This window comes from Stegostoma tigrinum, chromosome 3, assembly GCF_030684315.1.
Source record: "Stegostoma tigrinum isolate sSteTig4 chromosome 3, sSteTig4.hap1, whole genome shotgun sequence".
Classification (NCBI taxonomy): Eukaryota; Metazoa; Chordata; class Chondrichthyes; order Orectolobiformes; family Stegostomatidae; genus Stegostoma; species Stegostoma tigrinum.
The window spans coordinates 133,786,711-133,801,083 of NC_081356.1; the positions used below are offsets into that span (position 1 = coordinate 133,786,711).

Below are 14,373 nucleotides of genomic sequence, written 5' to 3' on the forward strand. Positions count from 1 at the left end.
CCTACTAACCTCATCCCACCTCCTTGACCTGTCCGTCTTCCCTGGACTGACCTATCCCCTCCCTACCTCCCCACCTACACCCTCTCCACCTATCTTCTTTACTCTCCATCTTCGGTGCGCCTCCCCCTCTCTCCCTATTTATTCCAGTTCCCTCACCCCGTACCCCTCTCTGATGAAGGGTCTAGGCCCGAAACGTCAGCTTTTGTGCTCCTGAGATGCTGCTGGGCCTGCTGTGTTCATCCAGCTCCACACTTTGTTGCGCGCTATAGCGCCTGCGCTCAAGGTGCCGGGCCCGGGCACACGCCTGCGCATTGGGTGGCACCGCGCGAGACACCGCAGGTGCGGTCGGCGGTTGGGTTTGTTTTCCCTCCGGTGGTGAGTCCTGTTTGAATTCCCTCCTTATTTGATCTGACCGCCTGCTTTTGGCCTTCGATACTGCTCTCCGTGGAAAAGCACTCTCGGTTTAAAACTTAATCAGGTTCATTCACCGGTCTTTAACTGCTTCCCGAACCACTTTTCATTTTCCGGCTTATTCCGCCCCGCCCTTCCCCCACCCCCCACAGGGTGTCCGCTAGTTCATAATTACCTGAAAGAGGGGCATTAGTAATGGAGGAGGGTGGTAACCGGGGCATTAGTAATGGATGAGGGTGGTAACCGGGGCATTAGTAATGGAGGAGGGTGGTAACCGGGGCATTAGTAATGGAGGAGGGTGGGAACTGGGGCATTAGTAATGGAGGAGGGTGGTAACCCGGGGATTAGTAATGGGGGAGGGCGGTAACTGGGGCATTAGTAATGGAGGAGGGTGGTAACTGGGGGATTAGTAATGGAGGAGGGTGGTAACTGGGGCACTAGTAATGGAGGAGGGTGGTAACTGGGGCACTAGTAATGGAGGAGGGTGGTAACCGGGGCATTAGTAATGGAGGAGGGTGGTAACCGGGGCATTAGTAATGGAGGAGGGTGGTAACCGGGGCATTAGTAATGGAGGAGGGTGGTAACCGGGGCATTAGTAATGGAGGAGGGTGGTAACTGGGGGATTAGTAATGGAGGAGGGTGGTAACTGGGGGATTAGTAATGGAGGAGGGTGGTAACTGGGGCATTAGTAATGGAGGAGGGTGGTAACTGGGGCATTAGTAATGGAGGAGGGTGGTAACCCGGGCATTAGTAATGGAGGAGGGTGGTAACTGGGGCATTAGTAATGGAGGAGGGTGGTAACTGGGGCATTAGTAATGGAGGAGGGCGGTAACTGGGGCATTAGTAATGGAGGAGGGTGGTAACCGGGGCATTAGTAATGGAGGAGGGTGGTAACCGGGGCATTAGTAATGGAGGAGGGTGGTAACTGGGGGATTAGTAATGGAGGAGGGTGGTAACTGGGGGATTAGTAATGGAGGAGGGTGGTAACTGGGGCACTAGTAATGGAGGAGGGTGGTAACCGGGGCATTAGTAATGGAGGAGGGTGGTAACCGGGGCATTAGTAATGGAGGAGGGTGGTAACCGGGGCATTAGTAATGGAGGAGGGTGGTAACCGGGGCATTAGTAATGGAGGAGGGTGGTAACCGGGGCATTAGTAATGGAGGAGGGTGGTAACTGGGGGATTAGTAATGGAGGAGGGTGGTAACTGGGGGATTAGTAATGGAGGAGGGTGGTAACTGGGGCATTAGTAATGGAGGAGGGTGGTAACTGGGGCATTAGTAATGGAGGAGGGTGGTAACCCGGGCATTAGTAATGGAGGAGGGTGGTAACTGGGGCATTAGTAATGGAGGAGGGTGGTAACTGGGGCATTAGTAATGGAGGAGGGCGGTAACTGGGGCATTAGTAATGGAGGAGGGTGGTAACCGGGGCATTAGTAATGGAGGAGGGTGGTAACCGGGGCATTAGTAATGGAGGAGGGTGGTAACCGGGGCATTAGTAATGGAGGAGGGTGGTAACTGGGGGATTAGTAATGGAGGAGGGTGGTAACTGGGGGATTAGTAATGGAGGAGGGTGGTAACTGGGGCATTAGTAATGGAGGAGGGTGGTAACTGGGGCATTAGTAATGGAGGAGGGCGTGGTAACCCGGGGATTAGTAATGGAGGAGGGTGGTAACTGGGGCATTAGTAATGGAGGAGGGTGGTAACTGGGGCATTAGTAATGGAGGAGGGCGGTAACTGGGGCATTAGTAATGGAGGAGGGTGGTAACTGGGGCATTAGTAATGGAGGAGGGTGGTAACCCGGGGATTAGTAATGGAGGAGGGTGGTAACCGGGGCATTAGTAATGGGGGCGGGCGGTAACCGGGGCATTAGTAATGGGGGAGGGCGGTAACTGGGGCATTAGTAATGGAGGAGGGCGGTAACCGGGGCATTAGTAATGGAGGAGGGCGGTAACCGGGGCATTAGTAATGGAGGAGGGCGGTAACCGGGGCATTAGTAATGGAGGAGGGCGGTAACCGGGGCATTAGTAATGGAGGAGGGCGGTAACTGGGGCATTAGTAATGGAGGAGGGCGGTAACTGGGGCATTAGTAATGGAGGAGGGCGGTAACCGGGGCATTAGTAATGGAGGAGGGCGGTAACCGGGGCATTAGTAATGGAGGAGGGCGGTAACCGGGGCATTAGTAATGGAGGAGGGCGGTAACCGGGGCATTAGTAATGGAGGAGGGTGGTAACTGGGGCATTAGTAATGGATGAGGGTGGTAACTGGGGCATTAGTAATGGGGGAGGGTGGTAACTGGGGCATTAGTAATGGATGAGGGTGGTAACTGGGGCATTAGTAATGGAGGACGGTGGTAACTGGGGGATTAGTAATGGAGGAGGGTGGTAACTGGGGCATTAGTAATGGAGGAGGGTGGTAACCGGGGGCATTAGTAATGGAGGAGGGTGGTAACCGGGGCATTAGTAATGGAGGAGGGTGGTAACCGGGGCATTAGTAATGGAGGAGGGTGGTAACTGGGGCATTAGTAATGGAGGAGGGCGGTAACTGGGGCATTAGTAATGGAGGAGGGCGGTAACCGGGGGATTAGTAATGGAGGAGGGTGGTAACCGGGGCATTAGTAATGGAGGAGGGTGGTAACTGGGGCATTAGTAATGGATGAGGGTGGTAACCGGGGGATTAGTAATGGAGGGGTTGGTCACTAAGGCATTAGTAATGGAGGGGGTGGTAACTGGGGCATAAGTAATGGAGGAAGGGCCATTGGGTCATTAGTAATGGAAGGGTTTCATTGGGCCAGTAATGGGACCACTGTGACATTAGTGCTGGGGTATTGCTTAGTCATTGGGAAGGAGAGTTCACTGTGACAAGGGGGTCTTGGGAAAGGGAGGGGTGAGTAGAGTATAGGGAAATGGAGGCGATTGGGGGAGTCAGGTATTGGAAAGGGGGTCACTGAGTTGGGTACTAGGTAAAAGAAGGGTGTGAACGTTTTGTGGGCATTCGGAAACTGGGGTCATTGGGGAGTAGAGTATTGGAAATGTAGATTCACTAGATAATTGGATATTGGGAAAGGAAGAATCAATGGGGGAATGGTGTATTGAGAAAACTGGGTCAATGGGGTGCACCGTATTGGGCAAGGGATTTGAGAAGGGTCCTTGAGGGGAGTTCCAGGATTTTAATAAGAAACAGTGAAGGAACAGTGATATGTTTCCAAGTCAGGATGATCTGTGGCTTGGAGGGAAACTTGCAGGTGATGGTATTCCTGTGTATCTCCTGCCCTTATCCTTCTAGGTGGAAATGGCTGTGTGTTGGGAAGGTGCTGTCTAAGGATCTTTAGTGAATTTCTGCAGTGCATCTTATAAGATGATATTAACTGCAGCTACTGAATGTCGATGGAAGAAGATATGATGATACAACTGTAAAATCAAGGTATGCCTTGCAAGAACTGTGACAAACACTATACAAACAGGCAGAAAACTAGCCACCAGGATATATGAACATCAACTAGCCACAAAAAGACATGACCCACTATCACTAGTATCCTTACATACAGATGAGGAAGGACACCACTTTGATTGGGACAACACATCCATCCTAGGACAAGCCAGAGACACGCACGAGAATTCCTAGAAGCATGGCATTCCAACCGGAACACCATCAACAAACACATTGATTTGGAGCCCATCTGCCACCCTCGAAGAAAAAGAACAGGAAATGACATCGCCAACTCAAGGAAACCTAAACAGATAAATAGAAAGCGGGACAAACACCAGTGTAAGATAATAAAATGTGAGGCTGGATGAACACAGCAGGCCAAGCAGCATCTCAGGAGCACAAAAGCTGACGTTTCGGGCCTAGACCCTTCATCAGAGAGCATAACACCAGTGCTTCACCGGAGGCTCACTGTTGATGTTACCTAGAATGGTGACTGATTATCTGGGAATGAACCTTCCAGCTCAGTGAACCAGCTTACATCCGGAACAAAATAAAGACCCACTCTTTTGTGGACCGAGAGGAAAAGAGCGTGACTGTATTGGAGCTGGAAGGAAGACGTTGGGTTGGCTGTGCATCCTTGCAACCGGTGGATCTTAATGCTGGCTTTGGCCTAACGCTGGTTCAGGGGAGCAGCCAACCTGCAACAATGGCTGCGGCGAGTGCTTGTGCCCCAGGTCAGGGGCTCCGGAACACCATCCGCGTTTCCGTGAAGAAGGTGGATGAAGGTGCACCTGTGGACCGCACCTTCTTCGTGAAGATGGTCCTGTTGGACTGTTGTGGGTTCACTGCTGAGGACATTTACTGCCTGCAGGATTTCCCTGGAGGAGGTTTTTACGATGTAACCTTCAGGACTGCCAAGCTTTGCGAGCGCTTCCTGGAGGTTTTCAAGGAGAAAGGAGGTGAGGGCACCCTCTCTGTACTGACCGCTGTCCCGCTGTTCGTGATGCCGGTGCAGAGGAGCCGTATGGTGACATACACACGTACAACCCACATGTGCCAGCAGTTGATGTCCTGACCTTCCTCGGAAGGTACGTGAAGGTGGAAGGGGACCTAACCAACATCATGGACCCCTTCGGGATCTGGACCAGTAAGAGGCAGGTCAGGGTGACGCTGAGGACGGGCACGGATGGGAACGTCATACACCCACCGTCCAGCTTCGCGATCAGCAGGAGCAAGGGCTACCTGACCTACGCAGGGCAACCTAAAGTCTGCCATGCCTGTGGTAGGTCAGGAGACGTGGCGGCCGACTGCAAAGCAACCATTTGCAGGGAGGAGGGACACCTTGCAAAGGATTGCCCAAAAGAAAAAAGCTGCAACCTTTGCGCGGAAGCGGGCCACCTCTATAGGGCATGCCCGCAGCGGCGGACCACCTATGCCCAGGTCGCCGGCAGGGGCAAAGCGGGGCCAGCCCCCCCCCCCGGAGGAGAGGAAGGCACCAGGCCCCTGCAAGGGTCCCCCTAATGTGCAGGAGGGCCAGGTCATGCAGGAGGCCCCAGCCCCACAGGACCGACCCGAGGCCAGCAAAGCGCCCCTGCAGGCTCTGCTCACCCCCCCAACAACTCGGAGTGGATGAAGGAGGCAACAGGTGACCCAGGGGAGTGGACGACGGTCCGGAAAGCGAGGAGGAAGGCACGCCGGCGGGTCCCGGCACCACAACCATCAGGCGGGAAGAGGCAGCTGCAGGGGGGCTATAAGAGCTCCTCCGACGAGGGAGGTTTGGAGGAGGCCCGCCCAAAGCAGAAGCTAAAGATCTCAAGGGAGAAGGAAAGCAGCACCCTGATTCCAGGTGATGGGAGGCGTCCTGAGGCTCCGTCCGACACCCAGCCACGCGCCACTGGGGCCCTGGAGGCCCCCCCCCACCCCCGGGAACCTTCAGGCAGGAAGCAGGAAACAGCGTGTCCCCAGCCTCACCCAGAGCCAGACTCTCCTGCCTCCGTACCCCCGACGTGGGGATGCCACCCGGAAGGCAGCACAGACAGTTTCCTGAGCCCGGAGACCATCCAGCAGTTAGCCCGGGCAATGGGCATGAAGGGACAAATGGAGGGGCTGGACCTTGGACTCAGGGAGGGTACTGCGGTCACTGCCCAAAATGGAGGTACGAGTTGCGAGCATTAATGTGCGCAGCGTCAAGTCCACCGCAAGATGTGTGTCCACGTTGGCCTACCTGACGACCATCAAGGCAGACCTCCTGTTTCTGCAGGAGTGCGGGATACCGCATCTCAGCAGGTACGGGAAATGGTCGGGCGCCTGGACCTGTGGGCCTTCGATCTGGTCGGGGGGTAACGACTGTCTCTCCTGGGGCCTGGCTATTCTGCTGCGGGGGCGCAACTTCACCATCTCTCAAGTTCAGGAGGTGGTGGGGGGCGCCTCCTAGTGGCTGATGTCACCTACAGGAACGCTCCCCTGAGGCTGATCAACGTGTACGCCCCAGCAGTATGGAGTGAGCGGTTGGCCGTCCTGCAGCGGCTTCCACCCCTGCTGGCTACGTCCAGGCCGGTCATCCTAGGCAGAGACTTCAACTGGGTCATCGATGCAGATGGAAGATCCGGCATGGGGACAGCGGGTGGGGGGAGTCACTGGACGTCATGTCCAGATTCCTGATGGGCACGGTGAAGGACGCCAAGCTGCTCGACGTCTTCAGCACCCCTGCAGATGGAGTGCAGCAGAGATACATCTGGTCACGGCCAGGCGGGTCTATCCGCTCAAGGATAGACTTCCTGTCTGTGTCACGGGCATTCTCGGTCAGGTCCACCGGCATCGAGCCAGTGTTCTTCTCTGACCACTGCCTCCTGCTGGACGACCAGCAGGCCGGCAAGGGGACGTGGAAGCTCAACATGACTCTGTTGACCACAGAGAACGTCGAGGAGCTTAAGAGGGAGTACGCTGGTTGGAGAACCGTGAAACCCCTCTTTGAGTCTCCGGGCGACTGGTGGGAGACGGTGAAGGAGAACATCAAGAGGTTCTTTGTCCTCAAGGGTGTTCGGAAGGCGAGAGAGAGGCGGGGAAGGCTGTCGCGACTCCAGAAAAGGGTGCAGAACCTGCTCTGTCTGCAGTTGAGGGGGGTCGATGTCACGGAGGACCTCCACGAGGTGAGGGGCCAGCAAGCCTTGCTCTTCGCCGCAGAGGCCTCCAGGATAATCTTCCAGTCCAGGGTCCGCTCCTTGGAGCAGGACGAGACGTGCTCGCGTTTCTTCTTTCAGAAGGTGCACAAAGAGAGCTCTGTGCTTAGCCAGCCGAAGGAGGACGACGGCTCGGTGACGTCGTCTCGGCCCGACATTTTGAGGATCAGCAGATCCTTCTATGCCGGACTGTATGACACGAAGCCCACGGACAGCACGGTTTCCGAGTCATTCCTGTTGTCTATCATGGAGGTCTTAGACGATGGCACGAGGGAGTGGCTGGACCAGTCGATATCCCTGGACGAGCTGACCAGAGCCCTCAAGTCCTTGGAGAGGAATAAGACTCCCGGGAGCGACGGCTTACCGGTCGAGCTGTATTCCGCTCTGTGGGACCTGGTCGGCCAGGACCTGCTGGAGGTGTACGATAGTGCGCTTCGGGCAGGGGAAATGTGCAAGTCCATGAGGAAGGGCATCATCACCCTCATTTACAAGAGGAAGGGGGAGAGGGAAGAAATTAAGAATTGGCGTTCCATTTCACTATTGAACGTGGACTACAAAATCCTGGCCAAGGTCATAGCCAAACGGGTCAGGTCTGTCCTGGAGTCGGTGATTCACCTTCACCAAACCTGTGCTGTGCCGGGCAGGAAGATCGCTGAGAGCCTCGCGCTCATCAGGGATACGATCGCCTACGTGCAGGACAGGCAGGTGGACACCTGCCTTGTCAGCCTGGACCAGGAGAAGGCCTTCTACAGGGTTTTTCAAGCTTACATGAGGGATGTCCTCTCCAAATTGGGGTTCGGGGAGGGCATCCGCACTTGGATCCAGCTGCTCTACACAAACATGGTTAGCGCAGTCTCGATCAACGGGTGGGAATCGGACAGTTTTCCCGTCAGATCTGGAGTCAGGCAGGGCTGCCCGCTCTCTCCTGCCTTGGTCGTGTGCTGTGTGGAGCCCTTTGCCGCATCCATCAGGAAGAACGTGAGCCTGAAGGGCGTGACTAACCCAGGCAGTGGAGGCCTTCAGGTCAAGACCTCCCTGTACATGGACGATGTTGCCGTCTTCTGCACCGATCGTCGGTCGGTGAGTAGGCTGTTGGACATCTGCAGCCAGTTTGAACTGGCCTCGGGTGCCAAAGTCAATAGGGGTAAGAGCGAGGCCATGTTCTTCGGAAACTGGGACGACCGCTCCTTCACCCCCTTCACCGTCAGGACAGACTACCTGAAGGTGCTGGGCGTTTGGTTCGGTGGAGCTGGGGCATGCACTAAGACTTGGGAGGAGCGTATCACCAAACTGAAGCAGAAGCTGGGCAGGTGGACACTCCGGTCCGTCTCCATCGCGGGTAAGAACCTGGTTGTCAGGTGCGAGGGGTTTTCGGTACTATTGTATGTGGCGCAGGCATGGCCTATTCCCTGGACCTGCGCCGCTGCGGTCACCCGGCCATCTTCCACTTCATTTGGGGGTCGAGGATGGACCAGGTCCCCAGGGACACCATGTACAAAGACCTGGAAAATGGGGGAAAGGGCATACCGAACGCCACCCTCACCCTGATGGCTACCTTTGTGTGCGGCTGCATCAAGCTGTGCGTAAATCCTCAGTACGCAAACACCAAGTGTCACTACTTACTGAGGTTCTACCTGTCCCCAGTGTTGCGAAGGATGGGCCTGGCCTCATTGCCGCGGAACACTCCCAAGTAGTTGGACCGTCCCGTACCACCGGTCCTTCGTGGAGAAATTTTTGAAGGGAAACACCTTTTACCACAAGGCCGTCAGGCAGTGGTCAGCATGTAGTATCCTCGAGACCCTTCGGGAGAATGATCCCGTCATGTGGTTCCCCACACAGACTGCCAAAGTCATTTGGCAGAATGCCTCTTCGCCAGAACTTTCAAACAAGCACAAGGACATTGCTTGGCTGGCGGTGAGAGCGGCTCTGCCAGTGAGATCCTTTATGCATGTCCGGAATCTCTGCACCACCGCACGCTGCTCTCGAGGCGGCTGCGGGGGGGACGAGACTGTCGATCACCTCCTTCTGGAGTGTGCCTATGCGCAGGAAGTCTGGAGGGGGATGCAGTGGTATTTGTCGAGGTTTGTCCCGAGCAGCTCCATGACAGGGGACTCCGTGCTCTATGGGCTGTTTCCCGGGACACACACCGAGACCAACATCAACTGCGCCTGGAGGACCATCAGTGAAAGACACTCTTTGGTCTGCCCGCAACTTGCTGGTCTGCTAGCCTAAAGAACTGACCCCGACCGAGTGTTGCAGACTGGCGCACTCCAAGGTCCAAGACTACGTGCTGAGGGACGCGCTAAAGCTTGGGGCAGCTGCCGCCAAGGCACGGTGGGGAAAGACCACTGTATGAAACTCATCGTCCAGAATAGAAAAAAGGGCCCTATCTGGTAACTGGGCCCAGCTGGCGCCTTCCCCAACTGGTCAGGGGGCCAACGGGGACTGTGCGGAGAGACGACTGTCGGGGTATTTTCTTTGCTTTGTTTTTTCTCCTTCTTCGTTTTGTTTTTTCGTTTAGTTGGTGTATGTACCCCCTGGGTAACCTGGAGTGGCTTGCATGACTGGGTAGGTGTATAAATGTTTTGTTTTTTGCACATTCTATGAATAAAGTATATTTTTTCAAATAAAAAAAAGTGACGAAACGTCTGAAAACGAACCTTCCAGCTCAGTGAGCAAACTCACATCCAGAACCTCAACCTGAGCTACAAATCTTGTCAAAACTTGCTGAAGGAAAGAAAATTTAGGAAATGCCACTGGGGAGAATTGAGAGTTGGAATGCTGTGTGGGAGGAGGGGGTGGAATTAGACACCAAGTTGGCTAGGGGTCTGACGTTAGCGACAACAGAAAGTTAATAAAAATCAGGAAAGGCAGCCCAGGACAGAAAAGCAGACGCTGGAAGGAAGGGAGAATGACAGGGGCCAATTATCATGGGCTTTCAATTATGAAGGATGAATTGAGAGCAAACGAGCAAACTGCTTTGTCCTGGATTATACCAAGCTTCTTAACTATTTTACATTGTCTAAAACAAGTTATTCAAGTAGTCAGCTACAAAGCAAATAAATATATTTTACTGTTTTCTTTGACAATATGCATAATTGCACTTCGCATTATTTTAAAATGTTTTGTATTTTTCAGGAGCCTGGTCTGTGCCCAATCAAGTATGTCAAATTAACTTTCTGCTTCTGCAGATAGGCGTTTAAGTTTAATCAGACTCTTTGGATACGATGCACTATACTGGATCAGAAGGCAGGACTTAAAAACTGTTGTGTCTTATTGCTGATCGTTGAAGATCTCAGGTGATTACACTCTTGGGTAGATAAGATCACCCACCTGTACCCTCTGGTGATTTTAAAGTCAGAGTGTAATACAGCATGGAAACAGGCCCTTCGGCCCAAACTGGTTCGTGCTGACTATGGTGCCCACTCAGCAATTTCTAATTGCCTGCATTTGGTCCATATCCCCCTCTAAACACTTTCCATCCATGTACCTACCCAAATATTTTTAAAACGTTTTTGTGCTTGTCTCAACCACTTTCTCTGGCAACCCATTCTAAATATGCACCACTGTCTCTGTGAAGAAGTTGCCCCTCACGTCCTTCTGAAATCTGCCCCCTCTCACCTTCAATCTATACACTCTAGTTTTCCATTTGGTGGTTGGAAATAAAATGTAGTCTATCTGTATAGAACCTGTGAAATGTGACCTGGTATATCTTGAAAATATGAAACTGAAATAAACAGCACATAAATCAATTGCAACCATTTAGGATACATTAAGTGTTTTGCCACTGTTCAGAACTCGCAAAGAGTTGAGTAATAGTATAGAACATGTGAAGGCAATAGCTATCAGTTATGATGAACAGTTAAGCACCTTTTTAAAAGAAGAGGACTTTCCAAAATAGTTTCGTGTTTTTCATTTCAATCAACAGCCTGTAGTAGTCATTAACCACTTGAATTTTCCTGTGCCTTTGGAAAGAGGACCACTGGATACATGTCATTAAGCAGAACACAGGTGTCTTTCAGCAATTCATTTGGGTTGTAGTGACAGTGTAACTTGCTCACCCAGTTAATTGACTGGGCACAAATGGTCAGTAAAAAATATACTTTGAATGGAATAAAGTAGGCAGCAACTCTGTGGTATTGACAGCAGATCAGTAATCTACATGGAGTCAAATCCCAAATGGTGAGATTTTGGATCAAATTTAAAAGTCTGGAATTTGCACACCGTTGAACTCAATGGTCCTGACCCTGCATAATCTTGGTTAAGCAACAGTTATAATCCTGCTACATTTCCATCACTGAATACCCACTGTCATCATCCTGGGGATTATGATTGACCAGAAACTAAATTGGTCTAGCCATTGTTAATATTATGGTTGCAAGTGCAGATAATAGGAATCCTGCAGCAAGTAACTCATCTTGTCTCAAAATCTGTGCATCATGTACAAGACATAAGTCAGGACTGTGATGGCACTCTTTCAACAGCATGTTCCAAACCCATGATCTCTACGACAAGGCAGCATATACAGTGGGGCACCAGCACCTGATTTTTTTCTCCTCCAAGCCACTCACTATCCTGGTGTAGAACAATATTGTCATTCCTTCAGTGATGCTGGATCAAAGTCCTGCAACACTTCCCCAGGCAGCATTGTGGGTTAATGGTTCCCAATCTTTTCAATAACATGATACACTTCAATGACACAAATATTTCCATGGCACTTCCACTTTTTTCTACTTGAATTGATTGCTCACAATGTCACATTTACTGCAGTTACAGCCTTCCTGGAAAGGTTGCAACATTAATGCGTATAACAAGGATCAAATGCATTAATATTTCAAATCCACTGGGGAAAAGAAAATGCATTGTTGCAGTGAAGATACTAATTTGATCACAGATATTTTGTGGGTCTTTGTTAGTTTGTATTAAATGCAATGAGGTTAATGTGCCACCTTGCTCACTCACAATTATTAATTCAATAGGGGGATACCAGTTAATGGCCGAATCAGATCAAAGACGATATCCAGTCACAGGATTCATTCTTGTTGGATTTCCAGAACATCAAGATTTACAGTCACGCTTGTTGTCCCTGTTTCTTACAGTATATGTATTAATAGTTCTTGGGAATATTTCTATGTTGTACATGGTTACAACAGACAAGCGGTTGCATGTACCAATGTATTTTCTTGTTGCTAATTTGGCAGCAATGGATGTGGTGTTAACAAGTTCAGTCATTCCTCAGATGTTAGTGAAGCTTGTATTCAACATTAAAGTTATTCTGTGGAGTAACTGTTTCATCCAAATGTATTTCTTCCACAGTATATCGGCAGCGAAGACATTGCTGCTCACTGTGATGGCTTATGATCGTTCAGTTGCAATATGCAACCCCCAACATTATTTGTCCCTCAGAAGAGATGCTTTTTTTGTCAAATTGGCGGGTCTTACCTGGGTACTAGGAATGGCTTCTTTCTTGCCTCCAATAGTTTTAACTTCTATTTTTCCATTTTGTGGTCCAAATGAAGTTTACAATTCTTTTTGTGAGTTGCTGTCAGTAATGAGCCTAATTTGCGCAGATACAATCTCTGTTAAATTTATCAATTTAATTTTAAATGCGGTATTTGTCATTTTAAGTTTTCTTACTATTCTCTGGTTTTATATTAAAATATGTAAATTGGTAAAAGTTGCCTCCTCAGAACAGAGAAAGGTTTTAGCCACCTGTATAGGCCATCTGTTGGTCCTTAGCTTATTTTTCCCCTCCATGGTCCTTTATTCTGCGTTATTCTATGTGAGTCACAGCCTCCCAATTATTCATATAGCCTTTGCTCTTGTGTATGTTACTTTAAGCCCTTTATTGAGTCCAATTATTTATATTCTAGCAGCCAAGGAAATAAGAGATAAGGTTGCTAAATTCATCAGAGTACAAAAGGTATTTCCTAATGTTGGAAGCACTGTTGCTGTTGAGAGCCATTGAACTGAATTGAAGAATCATTGACGTCGTGATCATACTTGCCGTATGTTTTTCATCTTTGTTCATCGCAGCTGAAATAACAGCTTTATTTTCTGTTAGTATCAAATTGAGCCAGCATGATTTGGAACAGCGTGGGTTCTGAGGAAGGGTCATCGGACCCAAAACGTTAACGCTGTTTTCTCCTCCACAGATGCTGCCAGACTCTCTGAGCTTTTCCAGCAGCTTTGCTTTTGTTCATGGTTTGGAACAAGATAGTTGAATATTGGGAAATAAAATTCACAATTTTGCATTGATCGTACAAGAAATAGCTTATTTCCATTGAGCCTTTGTTAATCTTAGTATGGCACAGAGCACTTTACAGCCAATTAACTACTTTCAAAGGGTGGTAGCCAACTTGTGCACAGTAGATCACCTAAAACACTAATGTGATCATGACTAAGTAACCCATTTTAATAACCATTGTTTAAAAGCTTCATCAGTGACCTTTATAAGCCTGAGTGTGTGCAGTTATTCAGCAAGGAAGCCTATTTTTTTATTTTGTACAGATCTAATTTAGTTTATAGTTTAATTGGCAATAAAACTGAAATGTACAGATTAAATTCTATAATTGCCCCCCAATTTCAAGCAGGATATTAACAAGGCCTCCAGTGAAAGAGACACTAATTAAGATCTAGCTGAAATTGAGATCAAATTACGTGAGTTAGCTTGGACTCATACAGTACTTAGCTGACTTAGCACAAGTAGTATTTACAATAAAATGCCGGAGTTAAGTAACTCGGAATGAAACGAAAGGAACAAGGTGTTCAGAGACATTAGGAACTGCAGATGCTGGAGAATCCGAGATAACAAAGTGTAGAGCTGGATGAACACAGCAGGCCAAGCAGCATCTTAGGAGCAGAAAAGCTGACGTTTTGGGCATAGAAAGGGTGTAGGCCCGAAACGTCAGCTTTTCTGCTCCTAAGATGCTGCTTGGCCTGCTGTGTTGAACAAGGTGTTCTGTTGCTTCTGTATTTCCTAAACATTTCAACAATAGGAATTAATTCGCACTGTGCTACAGGAGAAAAAGCTGGTGATTTGATGTGAATATGGTAAGTGACTAAAGTCTGTGCTACTCCTAAGATTCAGCATAGTATGCAACTGCTGGTAAATTTAAAACATATAAAATAGAGGTTGCTGGAAAAGATTTAGCAGGTCCGGCAGCATCTCTGAAGAAAAACTCAGAGTCTTCCAACCTTCTCTTCCTACCTTGACTCAGTCTTCTCTGTCCTGGTCCAATTCCTGCCCATGTATACGCATGCTTCCTCTGACGTTTTATGCCAGTTTCACAACTTCCGGTTTGCAGATTCCAGCTTCCTCGATCATCAACGTGCAATCCCTCTACACAAGGGTCTTG

At 50.0% G+C, this 14,373-nt stretch overlaps 1 protein-coding gene across 3 annotated transcripts; it reads left to right on the top strand.

Moving 5' to 3' along the window:
- Positions 1–261: 261 nt before the first annotated feature.
- On the top strand, positions 262–13,517 carry LOC125450061 (olfactory receptor 6N1-like). 3 transcript variants are annotated; one of them, XM_048526036.2, is made up of 4 exons: positions 6,013–6,122; positions 9,537–9,583; positions 10,154–10,314; positions 11,995–13,517. In XM_048526036.2, exon 4 carries the CDS (start codon positions 12,009–12,011, stop codon positions 12,981–12,983), a length of 975 nt encoding a protein of 324 aa, XP_048381993.1. In that variant the 5' UTR covers positions 6,013–6,122; positions 9,537–9,583; positions 10,154–10,314; positions 11,995–12,008; the 3' UTR covers positions 12,984–13,517. The 3 variants fall into 3 exon arrangements, with proteins under 3 accessions (XP_059500926.1, XP_048381984.1, XP_048381993.1); XM_048526027.2 differs by lacking the exons at positions 6,013–6,122; positions 9,537–9,583 and adding an exon at positions 284–375; XM_059644943.1 differs by lacking the exons at positions 6,013–6,122; positions 9,537–9,583; positions 10,154–10,314; positions 11,995–13,517 and adding exons at positions 262–375; positions 3,871–5,159.
- The last annotated feature ends 856 nt before the right edge of the window (positions 13,518–14,373 follow it).